An 11076-nucleotide genomic window follows, 5' to 3' on the forward strand; every position below is an offset into this window, starting at 1 on the left:
AATTGTTCCACTGTTACAGCTTGCCTCAAAAAAAAAAAAAAAAAAAAGGAAAAACAAAAAAGAAAAAAGAAAGATAAGGGGAAAAATGAAAAAATAGTTAAAGAAAACAGAAATAAGCTAAAAATGATGGTGAAAATGAGCTAGTAAAAATACTAATATTTTTGGATTGGTTTCTTAGAGATGATAAAATTAACTTCAAATGTAGTGAGTGAAAATATTTGTTTCCCTGAAATTTTATTATAGGGAAATTGATTTAGGCAAGAAATAAGTATGAAAAGTAAGGTTTTTCTCAGTATATTAATAACAGCAAGTGTGAAGTAACATTATAGGATAAAAGCCTACATGAAATGGAAATTTCTTTAGAAAAAGTGAAGAAGTTTCATTGTTGTACCTAGAGATCTGGGAAACTGCTTCAGCAAATCCATATCTGTGGCTGTATCCTTCACTCCAAGGTGTTTAGGGATGCATGACTCTGCATATTCCATTCCTGCTACTGTAAAACTTGGGAAATCAGCAAAATTAGAACTTAAGAACAAATGTTTTGCATAAAAATGGTGATATGTTCTTATCACAAAAATGCCATTATAACATGAGAATCAGGTGCATTCTGCAAGGAAGAGCTATTTTCCTATAATAAAAATTGAACAAAATGAAAAATTGAGTGAGAAGGGATGAGTTTGATCCCAAATGATATAAAAATGACTTATCTCTTTTGCAATTCAACTCTGGCAGTCTGTTTAATCTTATTTTACCTAACAGTAAAAATTGTAAAGAAAATTCATTCACATAAAAGGCCAAATCTTCATACAGTATGAAACCTAACCGGAAATAGGAAGCTCTCATGATTTTTTTTTTTTTTAATATTAGTTTCAAGCTTTGGAATTAAAAGGTTTTAAAGTCACCAGGTTGAAAATTATGTGGAGGACAAGCCATAAGGTACTTGTTAATTATAGCAGTAAGTTAATCAATGAAGAAACAGTTCTGCTTCTGGGTATAACAAAATGAGATCAAAACCCATTCAACTATCCTACCATTCAGGGATTGCTGGAGATCCATTAATTTGGATAGTTTCACATTGTAAACTCACATTTTTAAAAGTCAGCAATTCAAGCAGCTCTCTGACAGCTGTTGATGCCTAACCACAGAAAAAGTGTTTTGTTGGGTTTTGAGTGAGAAGGTGAGCTGTACAAATGTGGAGAGGGAAATACACTGACACCTGATATAAATATTAACTGAAACAACTTTCAAGCTTTCAATTATGTGCTTCTGTATTTGCTTTCAACATTTAAATGCAGAGACAGATGGCTTGTATAGTTTTACCAACCCTTGTGTCTTTATACATTCAGAAACCTGGAATGATAACCAAGCTCATAGATTGCAAATTTTGAAAGGGAACAAATAATTTAGGCTTTTAAGAAAAATCAATAAAAGCTTCAGTGTTAGAAAAATCATGATGGTAGATTTTAATTATTTTTGAAGAGAAGGGAAACCAATTGCATAATGCTGAAACTGTTAAAAGTATTGGTAAGAAGTTTGGATTCCTGACCTGGGTTCTAAATAGATACTGTGTGATGTTGCACAAGCAGGACAAGAAAGTAAATAAATAATTGGAGAAACAGGGAAAACGCTTGTGGATGCACACATGTAAAAATTTTCAGACATTTATTAAGAATCCAGCACAGTATCTGATATATGTGGCATAGGACAGATATTCAGTAAACTCTTTCTGAGGGAGCTTATGAATGGAAAATAACTATAATTAATCATCAATTAAAATAATTACTTATAGTGATAGCATTAAAAATAATCATGGTCAAAGATAAAGAGCAATATTTTAATGTATATACTTTCTGCAATATTATCAAAACTTTCCTGGTATTTCAAGTGCCCTGTATTTGATGGAGAATGAATGTTTTTTTTTTTTTTTTTTTAAGATTTTATTTATTTATTTGACAGACAGAGATCACAAGTAGGCAGAAAGGCAGGCTGAGAAAGGAGGAAGCAGGCTCCCTGCAGAGCAGAGAGCCTGATGCGGGGCTCCATCCCCAGGACCTGAGCCTAAGGCAGAGGTTTTAACCCACTGAGCCACGCAGGGGCCCCATGAATGGTTATTTTTAATTATATTTTAGAAAGTGACAGTTATCCATATCAGTGCTTTAGAAAGAATGTTTTTCTCCTTTCAAAAAGTATAAAACAACTCAGTCACTGTTTCTAAAAATAAAAGAAATGAATTGGAAACTCTTCCATGTTCAACATGCTTCCGATTATAAACTTCTAAAGAGCGGGGACTGTCGGGACTTTTTAATTAAAAAGTGGGTTTTGTTTTTTTGTTTTTTGTTGTTGTTGTTGTTTTTTTCCTTTTTACCCATTCATGACAACTTGGAAGCATTGTTAATTCCCAAAATAAAACCCATGGGGTTTTTTTTTTTGTTGTTGGGTTTTTTGTTTGTTTGTTTGTTTGTTTTTTAATATCAGGGCAACTGCCGGTGATTATATAAAGGCCCAAATAAAAAAAAAAAGAAAACATTTCCCTATTTAATGTCATATCCCAAAATAAAAACTTAGCAAAGCATAAAGCAAAGTATATTTTCCCATAGTGCAGCTCAAGCATATAAGGACACTGGTATAATATACTTTAATATAGGTTTTTAATATAGGGTTTTGTTTTTTTTTTCTTTAATGCAGTCTTGATTCAGTTCTGAGGCCCTGGCTAGAATTCCCCTTCTTGAATAAACCCAGACCACACACTACTCCCCTTCTAGAGCTCTTAGGGTCCTAGATCATTATGCAATCTCCCTAAGTGCCACAGCTCTTAGGTACCAAATAACTGGGGACAGCCCCATATGCCCTAGATTTTCAGGAATTATTCAACTATTAGTCAATCCATGGAGAGCCCAGGAAACATCCCACCCTATTTGCCATGCATAAACTGCCCCCTGAAATTGGTTTCCTTTTAACCTATTCTTTGTTGCAGTTCTCTGTGTGGCCCCTGCCCAGAGGCATTTTCTCCTTCAGAGCTGTAAGAAAAACTTTGGGCTTTCATCCCAGTGTTGTGTTGTCTACCACATTGTGGTGGATCTTTAAATCTTATACAGCCTGAAAGACTTACCTAAAAACATACAAAATGTCTGTAAATTTACTTATATATTTTATCAAAGGCTTTCAAATTTATTCATAAATATAAATCATTAAGTACAATTCTCAGAGAGTGATTAATATTGTTTAATGGAAAGAAACTAATTTTATTTCAAGTCAAAGATTTTTGTATAGTACACATAAATTTTGACTGTGATGCCTTCAATTGTCAATTATCTGTAAGAGGAACTTTCAGAAAAAGATAGAAATGACATAACAGGGAACAAAGTCCATCTTTCACCTTGTAAAGAGACAAACCTTCTTAAATCAGGTAATTGGTAATGACACCTTTCATTACTAAGGACACCTTTTGCTCTCTTCTTTGTTCACTGCTTTTAAAATAATTGTTTCCCAAGATAACCTGAAAACTCTATGAGGACAGAGTTGACATTGATTTTGTTCACTGATGTATTCTTGGTGCCTGTCACAGTGTCAGCATATAGTACATGCTCAGTAAATATTTATGGAATAAATAAATGTTACTAGTTCTGAAAAAAAATGCTCTTTGTTAAAATGTGTCCCTCACTGCTGAGGACTAAGGATTCACATATACTCACACACATACACACTTTCTCAATCTCTGGATAATATACTTAATTTAATGAGACGGTAATGAATGTTGGATAGAGCTATTTTAAAAATAATCTTGCATATTCTCCCTTTTTTATGTACTCAATAAAAACCTGATTCTATTGCTATTTCTGAGGTAGCCGATTATTTGTTTTCCTTTGGAGGTATTAACAACAAGAAAAACTTAATGGTTCTAGAAAAGTAAAAACGAAAGGCTGGTATCTAGTCCTCAAGCTAGATTATACATCAAACTGGTGATTACTTTACCTCCATTGATGTCTTGAAAGTAGTGAATATATTTAACAGAAAAGTTAAATAATTCATTTATTAGCTGTCACAAAGTATTGTTAGGCAAAGAGATGTGTTGTTGAGGAAGCTTTTGGTGTGATGTTTGTTAAATCAGCATCTTCTATTATAATTACTTAAGGTCTGCCTTTAAGCAGAGGATATTTTTAATTATTTCTCAGAACATTTTCAACCCCATAAAATTTTAATTAACAATTAATATTGTTCATAGATCATCACTATTGCTTAGCACTATGAGGAATCAGAAGACTTGAGAAGTCATTTTTCCCCCTCATTAATGGATTTTAAATCTATTTGGGATAAAACAAAAATAAAGTGATCTTCATGAATGTACAGAACCTCCTCCAAAAGATGAAAGTATCATTAAGGCAAGAATTGAGGGAGCTCAGTTAGGACATTTATCATTCATCAGAGGAGATCTGTGAAAATCTTCAAGGTGCATATGAGGTATGAATTGTTGTAGTTATGGAATTTAGCAGTGGTACTTAGGAAGCAAGCTGACCTTGAAAAAGTAAGTAATTAAATAAAAGAAAATGGAAGAGGCAAAAAACATCTTCTAAATTTGTGATCTCAATATATGGAACATGGTTTGGTTTAAGCAAAATGTGTTAGCTTTGTGGATGTAGAGTCCTTGAATACACCTCTGTGAACCTAAAAGGAAGAAATTAGTTTGAACTTTTGAAGTGTGGACAGAATTCAGAGGGCAAAGAAAGGCACATAGAGAAGTTTAAGTTAAATATACTAGGAAGTAGTAATCATTGGAGATTGGTGAGAAATAGTTTTGAGTAACAAACATGTGTTTAAACAAAATAAAACTTTTCTCTTTTGAGGGGATGAGAATACAGGTCAAATGAGAAGGAATTTTAAAGTTATTTTAAAGAGAAGAGTTTAGATTTTAAAAATGACTAAAATTTGAGCTTGTAGGAAATGGTAAATTTCAGCCATATTGTTTTCACATCTGGTGTCTGTTGTGATGTTGCTCGTGTTTTGGGGTCTCGAGTATTGGCCATCAACTTTTACCTATTTTGGAAGGTATTTTTCCATATGGAAGGAATAACTGAAGTATTAGTAAGCCAAACAGATGTTAATATTAAAAAAAAAAAAAAACAACAACACAATTATTGTGCACTTAAGTGCCAGTAGTGCTAATTTGGGTTTTAGCAAAGACACACATTCTAGCTAAGTGTTTGAATCATTGTTGAGGCAATCATGCAGATGTTTTCGTCACTTTCTTCTACGTTTTTACTCTGATAACTCTCTAGTCTTGCCTATCCAGGTAACTTCATTCATAAAATCAATTCCTAATTTCCAGCCTATCACTTATCACTTGACTATTTAATCAAGGGGAAAAGAATAAAGCAAAACAAATTTTCCTAAATCATTTTGGCTGTTGTTTTTCAGTAAAAGGTTAATTTCCTCTTTATAGAATCAGAAAAGAGTTTACTTTTGAAATCTGGTTAAAATGTATGTTCTAGACTGCCTGCTAGTAAAAGCAAACAAAAAACCCCACAAACTAATAGATAAATATCTATGATGAATTTTTCCCCTGAATATTGGACTTCATGTGATCCAATTTGCAACTTTAGCTAAACTTTCCTTCTAGTGAAATCCGGTTTATTTAATACACTTAGAAATATAGAAAATAGTTTAAGCTTGGAAGAAGACAAATGCTGTCTTCAGATGAAAATGACTTTTTATTTACTTGGATTTCAGAATGTTTGCAGCAGACAGACTAGGTGTTCCTTTAATAACATACACATTAATTAAAATATTTTTTTAGTTATTTTTGATTTTTTAAAATATGCAGTTATTTTCACGTGATTTCATGTAAATTAACGTGTTTATATGGAAAAATGGTATTTTATGTAACCATTTAGAGTATTTAATTTTATTTTTATATTCATTTATTTTTTTTAAAGATTTTACTTATTTATTTATTTATTTGACAGAGAGAGAGATCACAAGTAAGCAGAGATGCAGGCGTGGGGGGGCGGGGAGCAGGCTCCCTGCTGAGCAGAGAGCCAGGTGTACACCTTGATCCCAGGACCCTGGGATCATGACCTGAGTTGAAGGCAGAGTCTTAACCCACTGAGCCACCCAGGTGCCCTAGAGTACTTACTTTTAATATAATATTTCAAGCAGTACTTTTGCTTTTTATTTTTATGGAGTTGTACATTCATACATTTTTCAACATCACATGTAAAATTTTTCTATTTTTCATGATTTCTCATAAATAAGAGCTTTTTTAAGTTGAGGATTAGAAGATAAATCAGTAATAATACATATGCCATAGAAAGGGTTGATCCGAAATGATGTATCTGTTTACTCTTGTCTGTTTCTGGCTGTAAGTGAAGGCCTAAGGAAAGGGATGATTCTTATTTTCACAGCAAGGAATTTGATTCCTTCTTGAAAGCATTTGAATTATTTGAATTGTTTAAGTTACGCTTTTCATGAGAAAATGAGATCACTGATGCACTTTTTGTCTAAGGAGACAATTTTACATTAAAATTCTAACTACTTTCTTTTCTTATTCTCTCTGTCTCTTGCCCTCTGTAGATGGGCCTTTGGGTCCCCGAGGATTAGCTGAAGCTACAGAGATGTGCACTCAAGAGTGCTTGGTTTTGGGTCACTCTGATAATTGCTGGATGCCTCCTGGCTTGGGTCCATATCAACACCCTAAATCTCCTCTCTCAACCTTTGCACCCCAGAAAGAATGGGTCAAGAAGGACAAGCTTGTGAATGGGCACACCCTTACCAGATCCTGGAAAGAAGATAGCAACAGGAACCAGTTCAATGACCGTAAGCAGTATGGCTCCAATGAAGGCCATTTCAACAATGGCAGCCACATGACAGACATTCCTCTGGCAAATCTGAAGTCTTATAAGCAAGCGGGAGGTACTATTGAGAGTCCGAAGGAGCACCAACTCTAAAAAAAAAAAAAAAAAAAAAAAAAAAAAAAAAGCTATATGGGACCTAATAACTTTAATCTAAATAGACATGCTAATACCCTGTGTGTCAGAGCTTTATGTATTCAATAGATCTCTATAACTATGCCCCTTTATAACAGGGATATCCATAACTTTGTGTTAGCACCATGGAGGATACAAAATTTTACAACATAAAAGAGAAGATAGTTCTACTAGCCATGTGATCTTGTTTACTAGAATTGATTAAACTCTCCAGAGATCACTCCATTGTGCAAATATCCATTTTTTTGTTTTTGTTTTGTTTTTTGTTTTGTTGTTGTTGTTGTTGTTTTATAATTGAATTTTACTTTTGACCCTGGACTGCTGCTATGAACAATAGAATATGCATTTGGAGAGTAAGAAAGTTCCGTGGATTAGAGTGACTGACAAACATATCCAGTTAGAAATTTGTGCTCTTTTTGTCATTGATTTGTGCTGGGACTGCTATACTTGACATTATACTTCAAGCGAAATTTAAAAGATAAGCATTAAACCTATCGTGCTGTTAACAACGTTAGTGGATACTTGTAAGTCAATCAGTGTTAAAGTATTTGTAAATAGAAGCAAGTTATTATTAACAACTTTTGTGTACTTACGATGTTCACCTAAAAACTGTTGTAGCATAACTCTGTGTTTTATGGTTGCTTCTTCCTTCTTCTTAATTTGCCTCTTTGTCGTTATTTTTGTTGTTTCTTTTAGTGAGGTGTTTCTGCGTTAGTAGTCTGTCTTGACACACATTGTTCAAAGGATCTCAAATACTTGTGTTTAAAAAAAGGTTCTGGAATCTTGCTTCTTCTGTGACCGCTTATGATGCTAGGATTCTGTAAAAAATAAAGATAAGACGAAAAGTTTATATAAAAACAGGACTTCTGCAAAAGCTTGGAAATTCAGAACCTATTTTCTTGACATCCTTGTTTTCAGAGTAGGCGAAGCAAAATCACTTAATTAGTAGCATTAAGTGAGAGAGTAAGGGGAAAGTGTTAGCCTTCAGAAAGTAATATAATATCCTGTACTTGTCACTCATACAAAAATAATGTATCAAAATTAGCATATATCGAAGAAAAATTACTATTCAAAAATAGTTTCAACTGGGCAAATGTGTGTCTACAACTTTGTTGAAATGGCAGAGTTTGTGTTGATCCTCATATACGATAATGTTGTTGTAACACAAGTGTTAGACCATAGCCACAAAATATTTAATGTGTTGTGCCTTCATGATGTAACAGAACATTCTCCAGGTAGGCTAGTTGGGGGAAATAAAGGGATAAATCTCTAATTATTGCTGTTTAACTGTTTGTTATCATAGTCGGTCAATGCCTGGCGGGTACCAGCATCTTGTCACTTAGGTCAAACAAGCAGAGTGACAACTAATGTTAATAAGATCTCAGTTGCACGTGCAAACAAATCCAAATTCGAACATTCTTAGGAGGTTTTTGTTAAGGCATGACAGATGATTTAAACAAATAAATAGCATGCAACAAAATGTCTTTATTGAAAGAAGTGAAAGTTATCTTAATGCCACGGTTCAACATCAGTTTAAAAGTAAAAAAAATAAATAAATAAAAAATAAAAAAAAAAAAGGTTTGCTAATCTGATAGTTAATTTGTTCTTACCAAAAATAAAATTACTTTGTAAATAGCAATTCACGTTTTTCCACAGTATAATGGAAAATAATGGGTAGGGGTGCATTGCTTATTGCAGTACATTTTTGTCGGTTTGTGAGGGGTGTTTGATGACTTTGACAGAATAAATATCTAAACAATTATCCTTGTTACTGCTTTGCCAGTTCTACGTTATTTACAACTATTCAGCTCTTGCAATAAATGTTCTGAATTCCTGATCGTAGTGTGTTAATTCTTGGTCAACATCCAAAGTGATGATTTCTACTCTAATTGTCATATAAATATATGTTGATAAAACAGCTCTTAATTAGAAATCAAGGCAGACTCATTAGGGGCTTACTACCTGTGTTCTGAAAATAGGTTTCAAGTTTTAGTTACACTCCCTTAATGGTCTATGCAATCGTTTTCTAGGGAAATTCATGGAGAAAGTTGGTGCACTTTCTAGTCACGATGCATGCAAGTTTTATCCAAGTGGAATCCAGTGTCGGGAAGATGGCAGGGGGCACTAGTTAGTGCAGTTACCTTCTTGACTCTCAGTATCTTCAGCAAGATTGCATGAAACAAAATCTCATATATTTTATTGTTGGCTAAGCAGAAGAAGATTATTCTAGGACTAAGGCCTTGAAACAAGGGCGAAAACTTCATCTGTATTTATTTCAGTTTAGGAAAATAGGTAGAGAAAGCTGTCGAGGATCATAAGACATGCTCACATATATGCCAGGTGCTTCTATTCTCCAGAGGGCAGCTGAGTCCCTTTTCACTCATGGTGGGGTTTAAGGGTAGGTAATCTGGTCTGACTCTTCCTCTAGAGCTTTCTGAAACCCTAAGAAGTAGGACTCAGGAGTTAGAGACATGGAGATAAAGATACTCGCTTGCACCATGACTGGGTTTGAAACCATATCCTATCACCTCTGAGTAAGCCTGACTTATCAGTTACTCGGGCACACCTAGAGGGGTGCAACCTGCCCCAGGGCACAGAGAGTGAAGGAATCCTGAAGACAGGCTACTATGGAAAAGATAAAAGAATATAAAATTCATGCCTGCACAGTCTTCCTTAAGTTTTACCAATCAGATAAGTCATTCCCCTTGGCCTTTTAGAGTGAAGGGTGAGAGAAAGTAAAACAATTTCTCTTATATTTTTCTTTCCCCTAAAGAGTGGAAATATACTTAAATTAAAATAAATAAATAAAGGGGCATCTGGGTGGCTCAGTGCGTTAAGCCTCTGCCTTTGGCTCAGGTCATGATCCCAGGGTCCTGGGATCAAGCCCCACATGGGGCGCTCTGCTTGGTGGGGAGCCTGCTTCCCTTCCTTTCTCTCTACCTGCCTCTCCGCCTGCTTGCGATCTCTCTCACTAGTCAAATATATAAATAAAATCTTAAAAAAAGAATAAATAAATAATAAAAATGGGGAAACAAGAGAGAGAACAAACCACAAGTTTGGGAAAGAAGCTCCCCATCCCTACCATACCATATTTTTTTGAATAAATACAATATAACAATACTACTCATTTTATTATAATATCTATGCTTTTCAAGGCATTCAGTTATATGCTCTGAAATTTTATTTATTTCTTTTTTGCCCCATGAAATTTTTTCGTTGATAATATCACAAACCAAGATGAGGAACGTATCAAGTAAATAAACTGGTATATTCATAATGACTATTCCTTCAGTATTATACACATTGTTTGATTATGTTAGACATTGAATATCATGAATCATTATTTACCTGGAAACTAAAGCCATTTGCATTTCCTAGAAAAGCACACCTGTATGAAAGGTACAAAGATAATAACTTTTAGAGTAACTAGCAGACGTTATGATGCTACATATTAATGTTTTTAAGGCAGGTATAGAAATAAACTTTATAAAGCTGAATATGACCTACTTGAATGAGTATTTATACACATACCATAACATAAAATATATTTTTAAATAATGGTCATTCATAACTAGGTCATTCGTGAGTAGTCCTTTTGCTGCACTATTTAGCAGATCCCCTTTGGCATAAACTGATGCTCCCTGCCCCCATCATTCCTTAACTAATGCTAGAAATACAGCTGAGGCCCCAAAGCCCTTCTAGTATTTATTAAACTCTCTTGACTAGAAGCCAGGAATGGCTAATTATTATTAGTGAGGAGTTTTGGCAGCCAGGGATGAAAGGGATGCCTTGTCGGTTTCAATTCTAATGTGGATGCCAGGGTGTTGCTTTGTAAGAGGGCAAACCAAACTATGAGAAGGAGGAGTGCTGTTGCCAGTTTAAAAATGCTTCATTGTTCTGCTTTGTTTTAAACAGAGCTGATCTTCTCTCCCTCAAGGAAGCTCCTTCATTGGTTCTTTTGGGAGAGATTGCTTTTAGATTCTCCCAGCGTTCTTAAAGGCACAGAGATCACATAATGAGTACTCTATATACTGTTCCTTCCTGTTCACAACTACTGATCTGAATTTTTGTGGATATCGACCAAGTTTTTCACCGT

The 11076-nt window shown here is 34.3% G+C and overlaps 1 protein-coding gene across 4 annotated transcripts in view; it reads left to right on the forward strand.

Moving 5' to 3' along the window:
* The window catches only part of PCDH9 (protocadherin 9), an 899097-nt gene extending 890280 nt beyond the window's left edge, over window positions 1–8817 (forward strand). For all 4 annotated transcript variants that reach the window (XM_045077540.1, XM_045078233.1, XM_045077910.1 and 1 more), the window contains one exon: window positions 6568–8817. In XM_045077540.1, the coding sequence (XP_044933475.1) occupies window positions 6568–6941 (374 nt within the window). In that variant the 3' untranslated portion in view covers window positions 6942–8817. The remainder of the gene's footprint in view (window positions 1–6567) is intronic.
* The last annotated feature ends 2259 nt before the right edge of the window (window positions 8818–11076 follow it).

Source organism: Mustela putorius, unplaced genomic scaffold, assembly GCF_011764305.1.
Source record: "Mustela putorius furo isolate JIRA1106 unplaced genomic scaffold, ASM1176430v1.1 tig00000031_pilon_pilon_pilon, whole genome shotgun sequence".
Lineage (NCBI taxonomy): Eukaryota > Metazoa > Chordata > Mammalia > Carnivora > Mustelidae > Mustela > Mustela putorius.